Raw genomic sequence first — 25,364 nt, 5'->3', positions numbered from 1 at the left:
CTCCGGACATGTTAGCGCGGAGGAACTCGACGAGCGCGCTTTCCTATTTGGGGTCCATGTTGGCTCCGACTGAAACCTGCTTGGAAGAGTCACCTGGAATGAGGTCATGCTTCTTGGTTTCTATCGCGGGCTTGAAGGAGGTTTTCTGCTCGGAGATTTGCTTCTTGGTGGTCTGCATCTCAGTCGGATCCACCGCGGCTCTATAGCCTTTCAGCTCTTCTCCGGATATCACAGACTCTGCGAAGGCGGCTTCGCCTAACTCGCACTCATGAGCCTTTTTGTAGTCTCCGGATACGGTAATCATACCTTTAGGACCCGGAATCTTGAGCTTGTTGTAGATGTAGCACGCTCTTGCGTGGAACTTGTGGTAGGTGGGCCTGCCGAAGATGACGTGGTAGGAGCTCTTGAAGGGCACAACTTCAAACGTGATCTTCTCTTCGCGGAAATTATGAACATCGCCAAAAGCCACGGGAAGTGTGATGCTGCCGAGGGAATTCGCCTTCTTACCCGGAACCACGCCATGAAACTCAGTGGTGCTGTGTTTGAGCTGTTCCTTGGTGAGGTTCATCCGCTCTAGAGTCTCCAGGTGCATGATGTTCAGGCTAGCTCCGCCATCCATGAGGCACTTGGAGAAGTCGTACCCGTCTATGCGGGGACTTACAACCAAGGCGTAGCACTCCTTTGGCACAATTGCGGGATGATCCTTCCGATCAAATGTGCACGGAATTTCCGACCACCTGACGTACTGCGGCACAGCCGGAACTATGGCGTTCAGGATCCGGGTAGCTGACTTGGAGGCGCGTACTGTTGGGGTTCCGAGGAAAGTGTGGTAAGCCCCCACGCTCTTTTTGTCGAATGGGTTGGATTTTCCTGCGGATCCTGCCTTGGGATCCGGCGAGTTATCATCCTCATCCATCGCCTCGGAACTATCATCCTCTTTGTCCTTGTTCTTGCCCTTGCCACCTTTTCCGCGAGGGCGGTGCTTCCGGGCGCGCTTGTATCCGGCCTCCGGGTCGTTCTTTAGATCATTGACCCACTTGCGATTGCGGTTGGTATGAGTGGACTTCCCCGTAACCGGATCCGAGATGGGCCGGGCAGGGCATGTCTCTGTACTCCTCATAGGTTTGCGGTGCGCGGGATCCGGCAGCGGTGACCTCGGAGGTATGCCGCCGACCCTGCCGGCTCTGCCTCCGCGTCCGCGTCCTCTTCCGCCTCCTGGACCTCCGCGTTGAAACGCCATGGCGACCATCTCGGATCCGCCACTCTTCTGGTCATCAGGGTTCTTGCGCTTATGGCTGCTGCTGCCGCCATTGTCACGGTTCTTCTTTTGTTGATGCAGGGGGATTGCTGTAGCTGCGAGATCACCGCCTGCGTCGTCATCGGCGGCAGTGTGGTCGCTAGCGATGGTGATCATGTCATCCAACGTCAGTTGATTTGCATTGACCATGCAGGTTAGCTTGTGTCGCAGTAATCCTCCTCGCTGCAAGCCCCCAATGAAGGCGTGCATTGCTGTGCGGTTGTCAACGTTCTCGCACTCGTTTCTGCATGCCAACCATCGGGTGAGGAAGTTTCTCGATGTTTCGCCCTTCTTCTGGATGCAAGCCTGTAGGTCGCTTGTTGTGGCAGGTCTCTTGTAGGTGCCCCTGAAGTGTTTCTCAAAAGCATTCTTCAGGTCGAACCAGCAAAAGATGGAGTTCTTCTCGAGGTCACTGAGCCAGATCCGGGCTGGACCTACAAGGTACAACTGGAGCATGCGGCGTGCGATGTTAGGGGTTCCTCGGCGAAGGTTACGACATTGTAGTAATCCTCGATCCGGGTATCCGGCCTTTCGGTGCCATCATAGTGCTTCAGATTTCCGGGTAGCTTGAGGTTCATCCTTGGCTTTGGTTCCTCTCGAATCATCCTGCCAAAGCACTTCGGGCCAATGTAGTCGGTTACGTACTCGTTAAAGGCGGTCCCGCGCGTCGCGCGAGCCGTGGCGAGGAGACTTTGAGCGAGAGCGAGATCTCCGGCCATTGCCTCCGCCTCCACCTCCGCCGCCACCGCTAGGTGGTGGGGAGGGAGACCTGCGAGGTGGGCGGTCTGACTTCTTGCTTCCGCCATCTGAATCTCCTCGGCCTTCCTGGTGCTGAGTCCGGCTCCTGTGGCTGCCTTCGCCTTGGCGCTGGCTGCCCTGGTCGTTCCGGCGAGGCTCCGGGTCACGGCTCCGACGAGGCTCTGGGTCCCGGCTCCTACGAGGTTCTGGATCGCGGTTCCGGCGAGGCTCTGGACCGCGGTCTTCATTCCGACTCCTCCTGGGCTCGGGTTCATGAACATTGTTCTGATTCCGGCGAGGTTCCGGCGAGCGCTCCCCTGTTCTGTTTCTTGTCAGCACGTTGTCGCGGATAACAGCGCACCATGCCCTACGGGCCTGGTGTTTCCGGCTGGACTACGGCGGCGAGGGGGTCGCGGGTAACCGTTGGGTGGAGGTGAGGGGTTGCGGTATTTGTCTCTTCCGGAGTACCTCGCGTCCTTTCCCTTCCTTGGATCCGACGGAGGCATCTCGTGGACGGGAACGGGATCGGATTTGGGTGCTCCACTGGCCCTTCTTCTGCGCTCCGACGATCCGGTGTGCGATTCATCGTCCTTCGCGCGGTAGATACACGATTATCCGGATTGGATTCCAACTGCGCGCGAAGCTCGCCTTGCTCTGCTTCTTTGCATTCTTTGAAGCGACAAGTGTGCGGAGATAGTTGATGTCAACTTCTTCGTCCTTCTTCTTCAGCAATTCCGCTGCTTTCGTATGTTGTCCTTGGGAGTTTCCAGCGGCTGGTGATCTGCGGGCGTGTTGAAGGGTATTCTGCGAGGCGGAATTGCTTCTCTAACAATTCGATCGGCCTCCGCCTGCGCATAGGTCATCTTCACCTCCCACTCAGCCCTCATGCTCTTGACTTGCTCGAGTGTGGCAGCAATCTCGCGGTCCTGTCTCTCGAAGTTTTCCGTCCAGGCTGCATGATCTGCCCTTCCTATCCTTAACGCAGCTTCGGTATCGGCGAGCCTCTTGGCTGTGGCCAGCATTTCCTTTCTGGCGGTCTCTAGGGCCTCCAGATCTGCGGCGTCGCCCGGGGTTATAGGTGTGTTAAGAACTGCTCGCGCGGCCACCTCTTCTCGCGACAAGATTTCCTCCGAGGGAGAATCCCTGTGGGGTCGCACCCGAGACATTGGAGATCCTTGATGGGATGGTTGGGGGTCAGATTGGCTGACTTGGTCTCCAGATCCAGTTTGTCCCAGCGCTGCTACCGTTGCGAGAACCTGCTTGGGCTGGGCGGAGTCGACTTCAGGCTGATCGCCATATCCGTACTCCCTTATCTTGCGAACGAAGTCATCAGATTCCGTGGACGGGGTGTCGCCGGAAATTGGGCTCAGATTGCCCAAAATCGACTCTTCAACCGGAGCTTCGCTTTCTCCGACAAGCTGAGCCTGATCCGGATCCGCGTTGTGCTCCGGTGCCTCTACCTGCTCAGGACCAGCTCCGATCGCTGAGGGGCGGTTCCGGCGGTGTGGGCCAAGAAGTGTACGAAGTGGCACCTCTGCTTTTCTAACACACAGGAGACCCAGGCGGATCTGCATTGGTCTTCCACCTTTGTTTCCTGCTCAGGGGCGGATTGGGTGGGCTTTGAAATTTCCGGATCCAAGGCGGAATCTTCCTTGGGAAGCTCCTGCATCTCAGATCGGACCTTCGCGACAGTGTCCAGCTCTGCGGCGGTCGCGTCTGCGTTACTTACCAGTGGGTTTCCGTCGGAATCGACGGTTTCCCCGATGAAGATGTGAATGCCGCCAATTGGGACGATGGAGAGCTTGACGGGGTTTGTCCTAGCCGGAATCCAGCACTCATCCGGAGGGACGATCGGCAGATTCCCGGCGTAAAGGACGCGCCCCACAGCGATGGTGTCGTCGTAGCTTCCCATGGCGGAACCCTCCCGGTTCCGGCCTCCAGACGCCACAGGCCCCACGGTGGGCGCCAACTGTCGTTGCCTAATCGACGGTACCCCGGAGGAGGGATCCTCACGAGGGGGAGAAGAAGTAGGGGCCATAGGGCGGAGTGCACACGGGACGGTGGTACGCGAGTTACCCAGCTTCGGAACACCTGCACGATGACAGGGCCTACTGCTGCTTGTCCTGAATTATCCGGCGCTTTCGCGTTGTTACAATGAGTTGTGGTTGTGCCTCTAGGGCTCCCGGGATCCGGCTTATAAAGGCGCACGGATCTAGGGTTTACACGGAGAGTCCTAGCCGGATTACAGATAGCCTAGCTACGGTACAATATCTTGCCGTGCACGTCACGGATCCGCCTTCCATACATGTCGTACTGGATCCGGGTTCCTCATGGGCCTCCCTGGATCCGGGTCACTCCTAGGTCGGTGCGGATCCGGCCTGCTGATCCTGGGCTGGACTTCTTCCTTCATGATCAACAGCAACTGGGCCACCCGATGGGCCACATGCCTCATCACCGTCTGTGGGCCACCCGGGCTTGCCGGATCTAGGCACTGTCGATGGTACACCCATGAAGTATACCCACAACAGTGGATCTGCTTGTTATTAGTTCATAGAGGCGAATTGAACTAGTTTTAGGTGGTGGATTTTTGGTTGTATTCGTGAGATATCTGTTCTACGTGTTCCAATTTTGCTGATGCGGATAATTTTTATTCAGTAGAAATTTCTACACGTATGTGCATTTGCAGCGCCTATATCATTGCTCAAGCACATTGACTTTCAGTGTTTGCTAGTCCATTTTGTTTTGCTCAAGCTTATTGACCTCATGGTTTGTCACTATATCTCATCATTTTTTTTTTGGTGATGTTGTGAGGCCATTTTCTGCCAGCATCTGCTGCTTAGTAGGTTCATTTTTACATCTACTTTTTATATGTTTTCTGAGTGATTGTAGATTTACTCATTGTGCCCTACCTGCTAGTCCATTGTTTTGATCAAGCTTTATTTGACCTCATGGTTTTGACAGTGTTTTTACTTAGTGATTCATGGTTTCTACTAGTTTTTTTTGTCTGATGCAACCTGATATGTAGCTCTCTCACGTTTTTGGTAGTTTGATTTCTGTTATCCTTCAAGCCAACTCACAAATCATCATTAGTTTTTAGCATTTGTGTTCAACTTTGCAGTTCAGTTTACTACACTTAGTTTCTAACTTAGCACTTCATTGTTTTCTTTTGACTAGGTTGTTTAGTCTTTTTTCTGGAAATATATTCATGCAAATCCAGTGTTCAGTTTTATGCTAGATCATGGCATGTGGCAGTATTTTGCTCATAGAGCTTTTTGTGTTTTTGTATATAGGCATCATAACTGCGACAACTGTTGCATGGTCTGCAGGGGTGGTCGTCATGTCCCTGACCATTCGTGTGATTTTTCTGATGACAGCCATGATGATATCAGCTTCGAGGATCATCAGTTTTCAGTTATTACTTTTGAAAAATTTCATTTTCTAGCATTTTTTTAAAGGTTTTGTTTCCTTTCTTAGTTACATTAAGTCCCCTGAATTATATAGGGTATTGTCAAGCGAAGAAGGAAGAGGTTATTAGATGATGCTTTGTTTGAGTTTTTCATTAAGGAGGTAGCATTTTCATTCTATTTTTTCATTTAGCCATTTTTAGGTTGGTACCATTTTATTGGTTTTGAAGTTCTTTTCTCCTATTTTTTTTCTTTTTGAATGACAGGCAATTAAATCCATGAAGAGGGATTTCTCCAATTTCTGTAGTTGTTCTGATGTATGGAAATAGGTCTGGTAGTTGGTGTTCTTTGTCTTTTTTACGCTTTTTAATCTTAGTTTTTGGGTTATAAAGTTTTCCTTTTCTATATCTTTTGATTTTTTTCCAGAATAAAAAGGTGAAGTTGTCTGGAATTGACAAATCGTGCTTCACTGTATATTCATTCAAGTAATTCTTTGAAGTGTTGCATCGGCTTACTGTGGAGCAGAAGTGTGCTATCCAGAGATTTGGTTTTGGTTGTTTAATTGGTCTTGCCAAGACTCACATTCCATCGTCTTTCATTCTCTGGCTCGCTTGTTGTGTTGATTATCATTCTTCGTAAATTATTGTCGATGACAAGATAATAAATATTTCAAAAGATTCTTTTCACTTTGTTCTTGGCTTGCCAAATTCCGGGTCTGAGGTTGAGGTTGTTGAGGACAGTGAAGGGGGAGCTGATTTCATCATGTCTTTGTTCCATTTATCAGAAGTCCCACACATCACATTTTTTGGTGACATGTTGAAGTCCACCAAACCTCTATCTGATGAACAGGTGTTTGTGTGCTTCATGCAAATCGCTATCTCTTGTTTCTTGTGCCCATGTGCCAATGACCGCTTAGATACTAAATACATAAAGCAGCTTGGTGACTCTGACCGAGCGAGCCAGTTTTGATATTTGCCAGTTGGTTTACAACCATTTCATTCTTGGAGTTGAAAAACTTTTGAGGTTCATAAAAGTGAAAGGAAGGAAGCCGAAATCATTTGAGTTCTGTTCGTTTGCGCTTGCAGTAAGTGTAGTATTTTTTAGTCATTTCATTTTGTCCATATTAGTCTTTGTAATAACTATTTTATCTGTTATTTGTTTACTGAAGGTACAGTATCTTGATTGCCTCGATTTTGGCGCTCACATTGTTGGTAGTGGAGTTCCTAGGGCAGTTTCGTGGAATGGTGACATGATTGTTGAATACTCTGAGTTGGACCGCAGAAGCAAAAGATGCTTTGGCCGGAGACGCTTGAGATCTGATCTTCCAAGTGTCTATGTTAATGTATATTTTCTTCTGACCTACAGTTCATTTTCGTTCTAAGTTCTGTTATCACCAGAATTTGACCGGATCAGAGGTGGGCCGCGATTGGAGATGGGCTTGAAGAATATACATGGAAGGAATACGTGAATCGGCCTTTATATGCAAAGTTTGGGCTAGTTGGCCCGTGTATCTGTAACATAGTAGGATACATGTCGGTTAGTTAGAGTTTGCCTCGTGCACGGTTGGGATTATTCCCACGTTAGAAAGTCTACGGACTATAAATATGTATCTAGGGTTTATGGAATAAACAACAACCAACGTTCAACCAACCAAATCAATCTCGGCGCATCGCCAACTCCTTCATCTCGAGGGTTTCTACCGGTAAGCAACATGCTGCCTAGATCGCATCTTGCGATCTAGGCAGCACAAGCTCCACGTTGTTCATGCGTTGCTCGTACTGAAGCCTTGTTGATGGCGAGCAACGTAGTTATCATAGATGTGTTAGGGTTAGCATAGTTCTTCGCGTAAACATGCTATCGTAGTGCAACCCTTGCATATCTAGCCGCCCTCACACCTATCTCAGGTGTGGGGGCGGCACCCCGCTTGATCGTTATTTAGTAGATCTGATCCGTTACGATTGCTCCTTGTTCATCAAGGATTAGTTTAATATCTGCAATAGTTAGGCCTTACAAGGGGCTGGAGGATCCAGCGGCACGCAGGGTGTCGTTCGTTAGTCCTAGACAGGATGTTCCGGGGATCAACCTCGTGTTGGTTTTTAGGCCTTGTCTAGGATCGACTTACGATCACCGTGCGTGGCCGCGAGGCCCAATCCTGAGTAGGATGTTCCGATTATGCGGTGAAAACCCTAAATCGTCGTAGATCGAATTAGCGTGATCTTGATCAAGCAGACCACCATAGATTCGTGCACCCCGTACGAATCATGGGTGGATCGGCTCCTTGAGCCGATTCACGAGATAACCCGAGAGCCGATCGAGGCTCGTATTTAATGTTTACGTGTATGCCATGCAGAAACTAAGCGAGGCATCTCCATCACCTTCCCGACCAGGTATAGGTCGTGTGGCACGCCCTTGCAATCAGCATCGGACGTGTGACCAGAAGGCTTTGCGGGCCGTCGCTCGGAGGGACCTCGGCCAGCCGCAGCCCTAGGTTGTTCCCGGCTCTACGGAGTTGCCCGTCGCTGCCCGCCGGTGGGTTTCTGACGCCAACACATTCTGGCACGCCCGGTGGGACTACATCGGCTTGAGAGCTCGAGGAAATCGGCATTGGTCATGTCTGCAGAGCCGATGTTCAGGTATAGTTCTGTGGATAACTGCAGAGCCGATATCTGCAGTAACCTGACAGATTCGGCTCGGGGGGCACATAATCAGATAGACAGATGCTATGAACATGTGCAGCGAAATACTGGGGGCCGATAGAAAAATCGGCCAGTAAAAAAAAAATTCTCATGGATCTACCCGCTGCGTGTTCAAGACGCGGATTTTCACCAAGTCGGTCTTCAGTGCAGCTTCTGTATACCGCCATGGTAAAGACAAAGAAGAGAGCAGTCACTCTGGTGGCAAGGACAAAGAGGAGGCCGGTTCAAGCGATCGGCTTCGATATGATGATAAAAGGTACAATAATGAAGACGGTATAGAGTCTTATAATGCTTTCAATATGTCTTTTATGTGAGTTTTGCTGTACCGGTTCATACTTGTGTTTGCTTTAAACAACCTTGCTAGCCTAAACCTTGTATCGAGAGGGAATACTTCTCATGCATCCAAAATCCTTGAGCCAAATACTATGCCACTTGTGTCCACCATACCTACCTACTACATAGTATTTCTCCGCCATTCCAAAGTAAATTGCTTGAGTGCTACCTTTAAAATTCCATTCTTCACCTTTGCAATATATAGCTCATGGGACAAATAGCTTAAAAACTATTGTGGTATTGAATATGTACTTATGCACTTTATCTCTTATTAAGTTGCTTGTTATCGATAACCATGTTTCTGGGGACGCCAGCAACTATTCTTTGTTGAATATCATGTGAGTTGCTATGCATGTCCATCTTGTTTGAAGTAAGAGCGATCTACCACCTTATGGTTAAGCATGCATATTGTTAGAGAAGAACATTGGGCCGCTAACTAAAGCCATGATCCATGGTGGAAGTTTCAGTTTTGGACAAATATCCTCAATATCATATGAGAAAATTACTAATTGTTGTTACATGCTTATGCATAAAAGAGGAGTCCATTATCTGTTGTCTATGTTGTCCCGGTATGGATGTCTAAGTTGAGAATAATCAAAAGCGAGAAATCCAAAATGCGAGCTTTCTCCTTAGACCTTTGTACAGGCGGCATAGAGGTACCCCTTTGTGACACTTGGTTAAAACATGTGCATTGCGATGATCCGGTAGTCCAAGCTAATTAGGACAAGGTGCGGGCACTATTAGTATGCTATGCATGAGGCTTGCAACTTGTAAGATATAATTTACATGATACATATGCTTTATTACTACCGTTGACAAAATTGTTTCATATTTTCAAAATCAAAGCTCTAGCACAAATATAGCAATCCATGCTTCCCTCTGCGAAGGGCCTTTCTTCTACTTTTATTGTTGAGTCAGTTTACCCATTTCCTTCTATCTAAAAAAGCAAACATTTGTGTTAACTGTGCATTGATTCCTACATACTTGCATATTGCACTTGTTATATTACTTTATGTTGATAATATCCAGAAGATGCCACCTTTTGCCCTTTCATTCAAATGTCATTTGGTTTTGCAATGTTCTTCCATAGATGATTTTTCATGACATACACCGATGCACAACCATCGACTCTAGTACGATTACGCAAGATCTACCGGTTGGGGTGCAAGACACGGATTTCTTGAGGCCCTCTGCTTCCTCGAGGGGGCAAACGATGAGAGCTTCCTCACCGCAATGAGCCGATTACAACAAAGGCTGTCGAAGTCGGCTTTGGCGTACAACATCGGCTTTCAACTGGGAAGAGGCAATCGATGGGGTCAAGAGCGGCTGAATCGGCAGGGTGGCTGTCTCGGAATTATCCGAGTTCCAAGCCTTTGGTCTGATCTGTGCATCTTCACCGGTATTCTCGCCTTGGCCGAGGCTCGGGGGCAAATGGACCGGTAGATGCTCTGTTTTAAAAGCCGATTGGGGTGTCATCGGCTGGTCCTTCGTCGAAACCTTCTTCAAAAATGGGAGTTCACGCGAAGTGGAAGAGGCAAGGCATCATGATGGAGGATACTGCGACGGTTCTGCTCTGCCACGACATGACCCGACGAAGGAAAAGCAAAATGATTTTGGAATTGTCATTTCCAAAACCAGGGGGGCATGTGTTATCACCAGAATTTGACCGGATCAGAGGTGGGCCGCGATTGGAGATGGGCTTGAAGAATATACATGGAAGGAATACGTGAATCGGCCTTTATATGCAAAGTTTGGGCTAGTTGGCCCGTGTATCTGTAACATAGTAGGATACATGTCGGTTAGTTAGAGTTTGCCTCGTGCACGGTTGGGATTATTCCCACGTTAGAAAGTCTACGGACTATAAATATGTATCTAGGGTTTATGGAATAAACAACAACCAACGTTCAACCAACCAAATCAATCTCGGCGCATCGCCAACTCCTTCATCTCGAGGGTTTCTACCGGTAAGCAACATGCTGCCTAGATCGCATCTTGCGATCTAGGCAAAGACAAGCTCCACGTTGTTCATGCGTTGCTCGTCGAAGCCTTGTTGATGGCGAGCAATGTAGTTATCATAGATGTGTTAGGGTTAGCATAGTTCTTCGCGTAAACATGCTATCGTAGTGCAACCCTTGCATATCTAGCCGCCCTCACACCTATCTCAGGTGTGGGGGCGGCACCCCGCTTGATCGTTATTTAGTAGATCTGATCCGTTACGATTGCTCCTTGTTCATCAAGGATTAGTTTAATATCTGCAATAGTTAGGCCTTACAAGGGGCTGGAGGATCCAGCGGCACGCAGGGTGTCGTTCGTTAGTCCTAGACAGGATGTTCCGGGGATCAACCTCGTGTTGGTTTTTAGGCCTTGTCTAGGATCGACTTACGATCACCGTGCGTGGCTGCGAGGCCCAATCCTGAGTAGGATGTTCCGATTATGCGGTGAAAACCCTAAATCGTCATAGATCTAATTAGCTTTATCTTGATCAAGCAGGACCACCATAGATTCGTGCACCCCGTACGAATCATGGGTGGATCGGCTCCTTGAGCCGATTCACAGGATAACCTGAGAGCCGATCGAGGCTCGTATTTAATGTTTACGTGTATGCCATGCAGGAAACTAAGCGAGGCATCTCCATCACCTTCCTGACCAGGTATAGGTCAGGTGGCACGCCCTTGCAATCAGCATCGGACGTGTGACCAGAAGGCTTTGCGGGCCGTCGCTCGGAGGGACCTCGGCCAGCCGCAGCCCTAGGTTGTTCCCAGCTCTACGGTGTTGCCCGTCGCTGCCCGCCGGTGGGTTTCTGACGCCAACAAGTTCTTGTTGTTATCATTTTTCTGTTTTCTTATATGAAATTCTTGCCCCTGCTTTTTCATTTGTCAGAGAATGTTCAAGAGCAACATGTATGGCATTAATTGTGGTACAAGTTGTGAGCCTATGTCGGAGCAAGTAAAGCAGTCCTTTCATGATAAATTTGGTATGATTTTGGATGGAAAGGAATTATTCTGTCACCCCTGTAGTCCTTTTGTCATCTTTCTTATATATTTTCCACTGATCTGATCTTCCAAGTGTCTATGTTAATGTATCCTTTTATCATTTGTGTTTTTCCTGACCTTTACTGTGTTTACTTTTTATATGTCACCGCTTGCAGATTATAGATGGTATTTTTGAAACTGTTCAGAGTTTGGCGTCATCTCAATTTGGTAACAAGAACATGTTGGAGATTTTATCTCATAATGTTCTTCAATTTCTATCAAATGCACATCCTTGTTACAAGAGCAACATCACCATTTCTCCAGCCATTGGTTGTATTGGTATACATTTCAGCTTTTACATTCCATCTCTCTTGGTATATTTTCATTAGCATATCGTCATGTTCATTTCTACTTCTATGTGCGCAGATACTCCTGTTGCCCTCACAAGTAATCATGTTGTTCAGAACTTCAACTTGACAGGCAATTGCTTATTATTTAGCATACTTTTCTATATTTTCTTTTTTTAGAAATCTGTTTTCATTATTTCTTTTCCCTAGTATGTCCTTCTTTTTAATTTTTCTTCTTGAATGCAGCACCACAAATTCATCCTCTACGTAAGGTCATGTCCAGATTGAGTTTACACTTGCCTGAAAATAATGTTCCTGGTCCTTGTCAGTCTGATTTGATATCTCCCATCGGTCGTTTGAATTTGTCACCTTCTCGTGGTGTCATGGTTAGTGTTCCTTTTTGCTTTCATTAATTTTATTTTTTCAATTAAGTGCATATATTCTATCATGTTGGCTCTTTTGTGTAAACATCCCAATTTGGTTTCCAACTCTTTCTATTTTTCTCCGTTTGTGTTTTCATGTATGCAGGATGCTATGAAAGTACCAGCGACTACTTCAATGCAGAATATTTTACCAAAAGCATCTGATGGAAGCAAACAAGCTCCAATCCCTGTTTGTGACACAACACCTGAAGCCATTTTGGTATTTTTCTTTTTAATTCATTCTTTATAATTATTTAAATCTTGTTCAGCCTTTTCATCATTTTTTAATTCATGTTTTTTCTGAATTTCTAGAAGGCGGATGCATCACCTGGAGTTACTATCACTGGTACATCAAGCTTCAAGGATAAGCAAAAGGAGTTAGCTGCGAAGGGTGATGATGTTTACAACAGGACAGTGCATCCCAGATCGTCGCATGTCAATAAACCTATGAAAATTGGAGTGGGCAGCTTGCATGTCATTGAAGAAGGTGTGGAGGTAGTAGATGTCGATAAAGTTGTTCAAAAACAGCCTGCCATAGTCAATGGTTTTGTTACTCTTCAGCCGAAGAACAGTCTGGTCTTTCCTTTAGCAGATAATCCACGTTTCCCCGTATCTGACGATGATATCATGCATTTCTGTGCAATTGTTGAGCTGGCGTACACCGATCGAATTCAGAAGTATGTTTTATATCTCTCACTTTTTCTGTTTGTTCTTCTACTTCTCTCTATTTTTGTTAAGTATCTTTTTTCCTGCCTTTTCAGACCTTTGATTTGTTTCCTCACTTATCATTCATATTTGATTCTATACCTCACTTATCATTCTTCTTTTATTTTTTTTCAATTCAGGAATTATGCTCTTAAATATCATGGTGTCCACTGTAGTTTTATTTCACTTGGGCAGACGCTTATGCGTGATGGACACATTGACAACTTCTTGATCCCGTGTTTCTGTCGGAAGCTATTCGAAGACAACCATCCTTCAAAATCTGGGAGGCATTATTTCTTTTCATATGTTGGGGTATGAGCATCTACACCTTTTTTTCAATATTTTGTTGTCTCCTTATCTTTCCTTGTTTTAATCCTGTATGAAAATGCTTTTCATTCTTTTTTCAGGAAAGCATCCTTGATTTATCTAGTCCAATGCAGGAGAACATTGTCCGTACCTCATTTCTTGGTGCTGCTAGAGCCAGTAAAAGGAAAAGACTTGATTTATCAGATAGAGTGTGTAGACTTGATTCATCTGCTCCAAATTTTTTATACTATATCTGCTAATGTACATGTGTTTAATCTTTGTATACATATCCCATGCAGTTGTTCTTTCCCATATGTCATCTCGATCATTGGTTTTCTTTCGTGGTAGACTTCAAGTTCAAGCTTTTGCGTTTCTTGATTCGTTCTATAGTGCAAAATCGGATTATCAGATTGCAGTTCGTGCCCCCTTAGTATGTTTTTCTTGACAAATCTATATTTATTTTCATTTTATCTACACCTAAGGTTTTTTGTTTTTCATAGTGTCTTACTATTTATTTGTCAATAACAGATTAGGAATTTTACACTTCTTTGGAAGAAGATATTCAACAGTGATGAACATGATTTCAAGAAATTTAGTGTTATGACTCCCAACATGCCACGCCAGGGGAATGCGTAAGTTCTGTTTTAATGTTTTTTCTAGTATAGTTCATACAAGGTTTCTTTCTATAGTGTTGAATGTTGTCTTTTTTGTAACACTGGTAAGTTAATGGACACCATGCTTGGTTTTGTTCGACTTCTGCACATTTTTTTCAAAATGTGTTACATAGAATTACTAATTTTATGCCCACATTTTTTTTGGTCAGTCATGATTGTGGTGTCTTTACAATGAGGTCTGTTGAAGTTTTTGATCCCACCAAGGACCTCCGCAAGGAGTTTAGTAAAGATGTCGTTCTTCACTTGCGCATTCAGTATGCAAACCGTCTGTTCTTCCATAGTGGCAATACAGTTGATCATAGCATAGTTACCAACTACTATGTGAAGGTAACATTTTTTCTGCATTTTTCTTTGTCTCATTAACTTAGTGTCGATGAAGCTGATTGTACGCTTATTCATTTTTTTTTTCGTTTTTCTAGGAGGATTTTGTGCGTCAGCTTCGTTGATGTAGATCCTCAATTTTTGTTCTGCTCCTCATCAAGACTAATCAGTTGTGTCACGCTTTTCCTTTATGAACTCTGTCATGTTTTTTTTTCATATAATATGTGTGTTTTGAACATAGTATGTGTTGTAATTCAGCTATCATGAGCTTTGTGTAGTTCATGAACATCCTTTTTCGCTTTTTCTCTGTTTTTGGCACACATATATCTCTATTTTTTCATGTACAGGAATTATTCAGTATGTTCTCATCAAGATCCTCCTTGCTACTTATCATATTGGTATCATGAGAAGTAGGGTCTGAGCTAGGCTCTGCTAGGTCAGTCTGAGATGCCATGAAAATGGTACATGTATGACTCGAATCACTCTGTATGCCATCTTCCATTGTCACTTCAGAGAGATCTTTCTTTGTAAGATCACTAGTATAATTTTCATTATTTTTTTGTTTTTGTCAGGGGTGCATTTGTTCTTTTTCTGGGGTTTTTTAGGGGGTGGGTAACTCCGACTATGTCATTTCTTCCTTACTTCGTTTTTACAAGGATGGTGTAGCCGGTTCCAAGCCCGGGAAAAGGAGGAGTAAACACACTTTAGTTTTTGCTATCTTTTTTGTTGTGTTTCCATGAGATACCATGAAATTCCAGCACAACAAAACACATTTGAAGTCTATGTAGTGCACTAACTTTTCAAATCTATGACACAATATGTAACACTTATGGTGCAATTCCAGCACATTTTTGTCTCTGCCTTTTTGCAAAGCTCCCCGATATTCACGGAAATACTTTTAGTGTAGCACATCTCATTGATAGGCATATAACTCTCCACACATGGTTACATGATTCCCAGCTACATAACTCATTGTTATTCTTTTTTTTTGGGGGTCTGAGCAAGTGCATACAGCCATGAATAGATTTGTTTTATACAAATATCTGTTACAATAAATAAGAACAAACACATTATTGGCTTTTTCTCTGCCATCTACTAATACATCTTTTTACGCAATCAGATTTGATTTCTTTTTGAAGCGGTCGTCTCCTTTCTCTTATTTCAGTCTTGAGTTCTGTCCCTGGACTTGACTGCTTCAGCTTCTTGTCCTTTTTTTTGTGTACCTGGTAGCAAAAGCAGTTTATATCATAATTAGTTATAGTCTTTTTTGCTTTCATATCTTTTTTTTAGTAATAAGAATTATTCGAACCTTCATTTTCTTTCTTCTTCTTCTTTCCTCTGTTCTTCTTTGGCAAATTGAAGACCAAATGCAACTTATCACATTTTTTCTTTGTGTGATTAGTAGAACCACAATGGCTGCAGGTATAGAACTTATTTTGCTTAATCCTTTCCTTTATAGTCAGTAATCTTGGGCGGCCCTTTGTATCAGCAACATCTGGGTCAAGTAATTGTATTGTCGTTCCACTTTCACCTGTAGGATCCAGATTGACTACTGTTCTTGATGAGCTGTTCTGCCCCATAGCTGACATATCATATGTGCCTGTGTCCATTTTGGCCATTTCTGCCTCAAGTCTTGGTATCTCTTGTAGCAAATATTGGTATTTTCTTTTGTTCTTAGAACCATTTGAAGCCGTGTGTCCTAACATTCTAGAAAGAACATTGAATCTTAAAACTGTGATGTCCTCATTTAGTGGTGGAACAATATGTTTCAGAAGTTTTCTTTCTCTTTTCTGCCACCTGTCTATTATGTACTTATCTGGGATCTTGTTTACCTGCAGTTGCAACATCACTTTGAGGATATGTGAGCAAAGAAGACCATCTTTATCAAATTTGCAGCAGATGCAAGAATAGTCTTCTGTTTCTTCATTAACTTGTACTAGGTACTCTCTGTGCCTATGCTCTTTTACAGGATAATTTGCTGCCTGAAACACCCAGTACATCTTCCCTTTAACATCTTCTCTTATTTGGAGTCTTGTTACATCATTTAGGACTAGCTGGAACTTTCTAAAGATTGCTAAATTGTACAGCTCATGTGCCTGCCGTTCAATGTAGTATTGAGTGATGAACTTTTTCTCCCTGACTTTCTTGTTAGTTGCATTATGATCCAACTCGTTTTCATTTGCATGCATGTTATCCATTATTCTTTGGTATTCTCTCAAGAAGCTTGTCATGCTAAATTGTGGTCCAACTCCCTTCTTGAACAATGCATTAGTTCCTTCGCTTCTAGCCGTTGTTTGTATGAATGGGAAGAAATGATTCTTGAAGTAAACTGGTACCCACTTCTCTCTGCTTTTCCAAAGATCTTGGAATATTTTAATATGTCCCACATTGTACTCATTTATCATTTGCTGCCATAGTGTTTCGAATTCATGCACTGTCAAGGACTTGTCAATTATATCTTGTAGTTCCTCATACAGGCCTTCATTTGCTTGAAATACAGTGCCTCCCTTGTCATCTATTTTCTTCTTGATATGAAACAAACAACATTTGTGTATAGCATTTGGGAAAATAGATGGTATTGCACTTGCCATGCCCTTGTCCTAGTCAGTTATAATTGTTTTTGGTGGCTTTCCACCCATTGCTGCTTTGAATTCCCTGAAGCACCACTGGAAACTTTCTGATGTTTCGTTGACTATGAATGCGCATGCAAATAGGTAAGTTTTTCCGTGTGGCGACACTCCAACAAATGGTGCAAAAGGGAGATTGTACTTATTTGTTAGGAATGTCGTGTCAAAGCTCACACAGTCACCACATATGTCATAATACTGTATTGCCCTTGCATCTGCCCAAAACACACTCCTGACTTTGTTTTCTTTGTCCAAGTCAAGCGAGTGATAGAATCCTGGGTTTTCAGTTCTTTTCTTTTTAAACCAGTCCAGAACTTCCATCATGTCATTGTTTGTTAATTCCCTGTTTATTGAATTGCTGTAGTTGCTGACCTTTCTCTTGTTGTATGGTAGTTGTTCCATCCCTCCTCTTATGAATGCCAAGACAGCAACCATGTCTCTAGTAGGCATGTTGCAATATTTCATTGTCCGTATCATTTCCTTTTCACCGTCAGACATGTAGATGTGTGATCTGAAAAACCTGCTTTGAGGGCTGAGTTGATGGTTGTGCAAAAGGTTTAGTCCTGTAATTTCCCAAAATCCTTTCTTCTCACTGACCACCATCTCAACTTTGCAATCACTTTTCGCTATGACCGTGCTTTGTCTTTGTGCTACAACTTGGTCAGTTTCTTGTTCATTTATTTTCCCGTACTTGTTGCACTTCATAGTGAATCTTATGACTTCATTGTTTCTTTTCTTACTTGTAGTACGGTAAGAAGAGACAATGCTTACTGAGAAGCCAGCAGTGTATGTATACTTTACGTGAGGAGGAAGAAGGAGAAGGAAGGCGACGTGGAGATCTAGTTGTTAGAAGTGGCCTGAAGGGCTAGTTCCTGGCCGAATCTGTAAGGCCCAGGAAGCTACAGCCAAAATGAAAAAAACCAAAAAAAACCCGGACTGATGGTTGTTGGGCCGGACTGAGCGGAGGTGGGGCTTTTTTTGACTAAAAGGGGACTGAGGGGGAGGGGGAGGGGGAATGAATAGGGCTGGGTGAAATCTGACTTGAACCCAATTCCATTTTCAGCTAGATGATGATTAGAGAGTCCCATTAGCATATCGTCATGTTCATTTCTACTTCTATGTGCGCAGATACTCCTGTTGCCCTCACAAGTAATCATGTTGTTCAGAACTTCAACTTGACAGGCAATTGCTTATTATTTAGCATACTTTTCTATATTTTCTTTTTTAGAAATCTGTTTTCATTATTTCTTTTCCCTAGTATGTCCTTCTTTTTAATTTTTCTTCTTGAATGCAGCACCACAAATTCATCCTCTACGTAAGGTCATGTCCAGATTGAGTTTACACTTGCCTGAAAATAATGTTCCTGGTCCTTGTCAGTCCGATTTGATATCTCCCATCGGTCGTTTGAATTTGTCACCTTCTCGTGGTGTCATGGTTAGTGTTCCTTTTTGCTTTCATTAATTTTATTTTTTCAATTAAGTGCATATATTCTATCATGTTGGCTCTTTTGTGTAAACATCCCAATTTGGTTTCCAACTCTTTCTATTTTTCTCCGTTTGTGTTTTCATGTATGCAGGATGCTATGAAAGTACCAGCGACTACTTCAATGCAGAATATTTTACCAAAAGCATCTGATGGAAGCAAACAAGCTCCAATCCCTGTTGGTGACACAACACCTGAAGCCATTTTGGTATTTTTCTTTTTAATTCATTCTTTATAATTATTTAAATCTTGTTCAGCCTTTTCATCATTTTTTAATTCATGTTTTTTCTGAATTTCTAGAAGGCGGATGCATCACCTGGAGTTACTATCACTGGTACATCAAGCTTCAAGGATAAGCAAAAGGAGTTAGCTGCGAAGGGTGATGATGTTTACAACAGGACAGTGCATCCCAGATCGTCGCATGTCAATAAACCTATGAAAATTGGAGTGGGCAGCTTGCATGTCGTTGAAGAAGGTGTGGAGGTAGTAGATGTCGATAAATTTGTTCAAAAACAGCCTGCCATAGTCAATGGTTTTGTTACTCTTCAGCCGAAGAACAGTCTGGTCTTTCCTTTAGCAGATAATCCACGTTTCCCCGTATCTGACGATGATATCATGCATTTCTGTGCAATTGTTGAGCTGGCGTACACCGATCGAATTCAGAAGTATGTTTTATATCTCTCACTTTTTCTGTTTGTTCTTCTACTTCTCTCTATTTTTGTTAAGTATCTTTTTTCCTGCCTTTTCAGACCTTTGATTTGTTTCCTCACTTATCATTCATATTTGATTGTATACCTCACTTATCATTCTTCTTTTATTTTTTTTCAATTCAGGAATTATGCTCTTAAATATCATGGTGTCCACTGTAGTTTTATTTCACTTGGGCAGACGCTTATGCGTGATGGACACATTGACAACTTCTTGATCCCGTGTTTCTGTCGGAAGCTATTCGAAGACAACCATCCTTCAAAATCTGGGAGGCATTATTTCTTTTCATATGTTGGGGTATGAGCATCTACACCTTTTTTTCAATATTTTGTTGTCTCCTTATCTTTCCTTGTTTTAATCCTGTATGAAAATGCTTTTCATTCTTTTTTCAGGAAAGCATCCTTGATTTATCTAGTCCAATGCAGGTGAACATTGTCCGTACCTCATTTCTTGGTGCTGCTAGAGCCAGTAAAGGGAAAAGACTTGATTTATCAGATAGAGTGTGTAGACTTGATTCATCTGCTCCAAATTTTTTTATACTATATCTGCTAATGTACATGTGTTTAATCTTTGTATACATATCCCATGCAGTTGTTCTTTCCCATATGTCATCTCGATCATTGGTTTTCTTTCGTGGTAGACTTCAAGTTCAAGCTTTTTGCGTTTCTTGATTCGTTCTACAGTGCAAAATCGGATTATCAGATTGCAGTTCGTGCCCCCTTAGTATGTTTTTCTTGACAAATCTATATTTATTTTCATTTTATCTACACCTAAGGTTTTTTGTTTTTCATAGTGTCTTACTATTTATTTGTCAATAACAGATTAGGAATTTTACACTTCTTTGGAAGAAGATATTCAACAGTGATGAACCTGATTTCAAGAAATTTAGTGTTATGACTCCCAACATGCCACGCCAGGGGAATGCGTAAGTTCTGTTTTAATGTTTTTTCTAGTATAGTTCATACAAGGTTTCTTTCTATAGTGTTGAATGTTGTCTTTTTTGTAACACTGGTAAGTTAATGGACACCATTCTTGGTTTTGTTCAACTTCTGCACATTTTTTTCAAAATGTGTTACATAGAATTACTAATTTTATGCCCATATTTTTTTTGGTCAGTCATGATTGTGGTGTCTTTACAATGAGGTCTGTTGAAGTTTTTGATCCCACCAAGGACCTCCGCAAGGAGTTTAGTAAAGATGACGTTCTTCACTTGCGCATTCAGTATGCAAACCGTCTGTTCTTCCATAGTGGCAATACAGTTGATCATAGCATAGTTACCAACTACTATGTGAAGGTAACATTTTTTCTGCATTTTTCTTTGTCTCATTAACTTAGTGTCGATGAAGCTGATTGTACGCTTATTCATTTTTTTTCGTTTTTCTAGGAGGATTTTGTGCGTCAGCTTCGTTGATGTAGATCCTCAATTTTTGTTCTACTCCTCATCAAGACTAATCAGTTGTGTCACGCTTTTCCTTTATGAACTCTGTCATGTTTTTTTTCCATATAATATGTGTGTTTTGAACATAGTATGTGTTGTAATTCAGCTATCATGAGCTTTGTGTTGTTCATGAACATCCTTTTTCGCTTTTTCTCTGTTTTTGGCACAGATATATCTCTATTTTTTCATGTACAGGAATTATTCAGTATGTTCTCATCAAGATCCTCCTTGCTACTTATCATATTGGTATCATGAGAAGTAGGGTCTGAGCTAGGCTCTGCTAGGTCAGTCTGAGATGCCATGAAAATGGTACTTGTATGACTCGAATCACTCTGTATGCCATCTTCCATTGTCACTTCAGAGAGATCTTTCTTTGTAAGATCACTAGTATAATTTTCATTATTTTTTTGTTTTTGTCAGGGGTGCATTTGTTCTTTTTCTGGGGTTTTTTAGGGGGTGGGTAACTCCGCCTACGCCATTTCTTCCTTACTTCGTTTTTACAAGGATGGTGTAGCCGGTTCCAAGCCCGGGAAAAGGAGGAGGAAACACACTTTAGTTTTTGCTATCTTTTTTGTTGCGTTTCCATGAGATACCATGAAATTCCAGCACAACAAAACACATTTGAAGTCTATGTAGTGCACTAACTTTTCAAATCTATGACACAATATGTAACACTTATGGTGCAATTCCAGCACATTTTTGTCTCTGCCTTTTTGCAAAGCTCCCCGATATTCACGGAAATACTTTTAGTGTAGCACATCTCATTGATAGGCATATAACTCTCCACACATGGTTACATGATTCCCAGCTACATAACTCATTGTTATTCTTTTTTTTTTTGGGGTCTGAGCAAGTGCATACAGCCATGAATAGATTTGTTTTATACAAATATCTGTTACAATAAATAAGAACAAACACATTATTGGCTTTTTCTCTGCCATCTACTAATACATCTTTTTACGCAATCAGATTTGATTTCTTTTTGAAGCGGTCGTCTCCTTTCTCTTATTTCAGTCTTGAGTTCTGTCCCTGGACTTGACTGCTTCAGCTTCTTGTCCTTTTTTTTGTGTACCTGGTAGCAAAAGCAGTTTATATCATAATTAGTTATAGTCTTTTTTGCTTTCATATCTTTTTTTTAGTAATAAGAATTATTCGAACCTTCATTTTCTTTCTTCTTCTTCTTTCCTCTGTTCTTCTTTGGCAAATTGAAGACCAAATGCAACTTATCACATTTTTTCTTTGTGTGATTAGTAGAACCACAATGGCTGCAGGTATAGAACTTATTTTGCTTAATCCTTTCCTTTATAGTCAGTAATCTTTGGCGGCCCTTTGTATCAGCAACATCTGGGTCAAGTAATTGTATTGTTGTTCCACTTTCACCTGTAGGATCCAGATTGACTATTGTTCTTGATGAGCGGTTCTGCCCCATAGCTGACATATCATATGTGTCTGTGTCCATTTTGGCCATTTCTGCCTCAAGTCTTGGTATCTCTTGTAGCAAATATTGGTATTTTCTTTTGTTCTTAGAACCATTTGAAGCCGTGTGTCCTAACATTCTAGAAAGAACATTGAATCTTAAAAGCATGTCTTGTCCTCATTTAGTGGTGGAACAATATGTTTCAGAAGTTTTCTTTCTCTTTTCCGCCACCTTTCTATTATGTACTTATCTGGGATCTTGTTTACCTGCAGTTGCAACATCACTTTGAGGATATGTGAGCAAAGAAGACCATCTTTATCAAATTTGCAGCAGATGCAAGAATAGTCTTCTGTTTCTTCATTAACTTGTACTAGGTACTCTCTGTGCCTATGCTCTTTTACAGGATAATTTGCTGCCTGAAACACCCAGTACATCTTCCCTTTAACATCTTCTCTTATTTGGAGTCTTGTTACATCATTTAGGACTAGCTGGAACTTTCTAAAGATTGCTAAATTGTACAGCTCATGTGCCTGCCGTTCAATGTAGTATTGAGTGATGAACTTTTTCTCCCTGACTTTCTTGTTAGTTGCATTATGATCCAACTCGTTTTCATTTGCATGCATGTTATCCATTATTCTTTGGTATTCTCTCAAGAAGCTTGTCATGCTAAATTGTGGTCCAACTCCCTTCTTGAACAATGCATTAGTTCCTTCGCTTCTAGCCGTTGTTTGTATGAATGGGAAGAAATGATTCTTGAAGTAAACTAGTACCCACTTCTCTCTGCTTTTCCAAAGATCTTGGAATATTTTAATATGTCCCACATTGTACTCATTTATCATTTGCTGCCATAGTGTTTCGAATTCATGCACTGTCAAGGACTTGTCAATTATATCTTGTAGTTCCTCATACAGGCCTTCATTTGCTTGAAATACAGTGCCTCCCTTGTCATCTATTTTCTTCTTGATATGAAACAAACAACATTTGTGTATAGCATTTGGGAAAATAGATGGTATTGCACTTGCCATGCCCTTGTCCTGGTCAGTTATAATTGTTTTTGGTGGCTTTCCACCCATTGCTGCTTTGAATTCCCTGAAGCACCACTGGAAACTTTCTGATGTTTCGTTGACTATGAATGCGCATGCAAATAGGTAAGTTTTTCCGTGTGGCGACACTCCAACAAATGGTGCAAAAGGGAGATTGTACTTATTTGTTAGGAATGTCGTGTCAAAGCTCACACAGTCACCACATATGTCATAATACTGTATTGCCCTTGCATCTGCCCAAAACACACTCCTGACTTTGTTTTCTTTGTCCAAGTCAAGCGAGTGATAGAATCCTGGGTTTTCAGTTCTTTTCTTTTTAAACCAGTCCAGAACTTCCATCATGTCATTGTTTGTTAATTCCCTGTTTATTGAATTGTTGTAGTTGCTGACCTTTCTCTTGTTGTATGGTAGTTGTTCCATCCCTCCTCTTATGAATGCCAAGACAGCAACCATGTCTCTAGTAGGCATGTTGCAATATTTCATTGTCCGTATCATTTCCTTTTCACCGTCAGACATGTAGATGTGTGATCTGAAAAACCTGCTTTGAGGGCTGAGTTGATGGTTGTGCAAAAGGTTTAGTCCTGTAATTTCCCAAAATCCTTTGTTCTCACTGACCACCATCTCAACTTTGCAATCACTTTTCGCTATGACCGTGCTTTGTCTCTGTGCTACAACTTGCTCAGTTTCTTGTTCATTTATTTTCCCGTACTTGTTGCACTTCATAGTGAATCTTATGACTTCATTGTTTCTTTTCTTACTTGTAGTACGGTAAGAAGAGACAATGCTTACTGAGAAGCCAGCAGTGTATGCATACAAGTTGAAGAACTTCTGAGCTTCTTCTCTTGTCTGAAAATGCATTCCCTTTTCAGGTTTTAACTGGCTGTCACTTTCATTTGGTGTATCCTCCTCCATTTCCTTTCCCTCAGCAGCTAACTCTTCATTTTGTAGGAATATGTGTATATATTCTTCAGTTATGTCCTTGCGCTGTTCTTCAGTTTGATTGGGTGAGTTGTCAGTAATCGTGCTTGTCGATGCTTGATCATGGTAATCCTCTGACATTGGGTGCTTCATCCCATAGTTTTGCTCTGTACTTGGATTATCAGTAACCTGCATGCATGTATATTTTTATTTTTATCAGCTGTACTCTTTGAGGTTTCTTTTATTATAAAACAGAGTTTATTAATGTTAATAACCTGATCTAGGTTCATGTTGTCAAACATGTTTAAATTCCATGGATCATCAATTTCTTCTTCCAGGAACGAAGTAGATGTGTCCACCTTGTCATCCTCTGTGTCCTTGTTAGTTTGTCCCTGCATTTAATCGGTTAGCAATAATTTTAAGTACTTTATTTTTTTGTTTATAATTGGTTTGTTCGAAAATACCTGGTCACCGCTTATTTGATTCACTTCATTTTTTTTCATAGTTCCAAGAAGCAATCCTGTATATGAAAATCCTTCCTGCAATAAGATGTTATTTAATTAAGCATTGTTATGAATGGTAAGTTATTTATTTTTGCTCTTGTTTCATTTGTTTTTTCATCATACCTGATTGAAGAAGTCATCTAGCATATCATCGTTAACTGTTTGTGAGTAATTTCCTGTATCCTGCATAAGAGAAATATACATGTTTTTATTAGTAAAGTCATGAATACTGCATAACAATTTTATTTGCAAGCATAAAAGCACATCGCACTTAACATTTTCGAGCTCCCTAGTGGCTAGCCGTCTTGGTTCTGTGGCTTCTTTGTTTTTTCTGTGGCTTTAGTTATGAGTATTTTCTTTTGAAATTTTGTAATCTGCAGCCTATATGGACTGCAGATCTCATCAATTGCATTGTTAGACATATGTGTCAACCATCTAAATATGGCCAGAGAACAGATGCCATAGTATCCCAAGTAAGGCAGGCATGCATTGCCAATCAACAGAACTTAACACTACCAGCCATCAGTATCTCTTCAGTTTCTCATCAGTATTCAGTTTCTTCTCATTCTTAGTCTAAGTGATTCTCGCTCATTCTCCGTTTCATTATTTCTTCAGTTTACTTGTCGCTCATTCTCCATCCCTCATTACTTGTCGCTCACTCTCTGTTTCATTCATCAGTCTTCTCGCTCATTCTCCGTTTCAGTCTAAGTTAGATTATTCACAGTGTATTTTAAGTTTCAGTTTCAGTCTTTATTCTTCAGTCATCAGTTATCGGTTCTTAGTTTAGTTTCTAGTTTAGTTTCTCAGTCCTGTCAGTTGCTCAGTATCTCTGATTGGCTTTTATTTGCTCTATCCTCAGATTGATCCTTCTTCATTCTTCAGTTTCTCAGTCTCAGGATTCTCTATCTCTCATTCTCCGTCGCTCATTATCTGTCACTCTTTCTTCAGTATTTTCTTCAGTCAATCAGTTAAAGCTCAGTCTTTACTTCAGTTTATATCTGTCTCAGTTATCG

At 42.4% G+C, this 25,364-nt stretch overlaps 2 protein-coding genes and 1 long non-coding RNA gene across 3 annotated transcripts; 1 reads left to right on the top strand and 2 right to left on the bottom strand.

Annotated features, from left to right (window-relative positions):
- Nucleotides 1–15,376: 15,376 nt before the first annotated feature.
- Nucleotides 15,377–16,806, bottom strand: LOC127340107 (protein FAR1-RELATED SEQUENCE 5-like). The gene is made up of 2 exons (XM_051365886.1): nt 15,525–16,806; nt 15,377–15,438 (listed from the first exon to the last, which is right to left on the bottom strand). Exons 1-2 carry the CDS (start codon nt 16,804–16,806, stop codon nt 15,377–15,379), a joined length of 1,344 nt encoding a protein of 447 aa, XP_051221846.1.
- Nucleotides 16,807–18,417: 1,611 nt separating this feature from the next.
- Nucleotides 18,418–19,233, top strand: LOC139837645 (uncharacterized). The gene is made up of 3 exons (XR_011754236.1): nt 18,418–18,532; nt 18,625–18,989; nt 19,158–19,233. It is a non-coding gene; the product is annotated as an uncharacterized lncRNA (long non-coding RNA).
- A 2,812-nt stretch (nt 19,234–22,045) lies between these two features.
- Nucleotides 22,046–24,739, bottom strand: LOC127340106 (protein FAR1-RELATED SEQUENCE 5-like). The gene is made up of 4 exons (XM_071827500.1): nt 24,475–24,739; nt 24,313–24,387; nt 24,124–24,240; nt 22,046–24,037 (listed from the first exon to the last, which is right to left on the bottom strand). The coding sequence occupies exons 1-4, from the start codon at nt 24,553–24,555 to the stop codon at nt 22,046–22,048; spliced, it is 2,265 nt and encodes a 754-aa protein (XP_071683601.1). The 5' UTR covers nt 24,556–24,739.
- Between the last annotated feature and the right edge of the window lie 625 nt (nt 24,740–25,364).

Source organism: Lolium perenne, chromosome 3, assembly GCF_019359855.2.
Source record: "Lolium perenne isolate Kyuss_39 chromosome 3, Kyuss_2.0, whole genome shotgun sequence".
In the NCBI taxonomy this organism is placed as follows: domain Eukaryota; kingdom Viridiplantae; phylum Streptophyta; class Magnoliopsida; order Poales; family Poaceae; genus Lolium; species Lolium perenne.
This window is presented reverse-complemented; position numbering and strand designations above follow the sequence as displayed.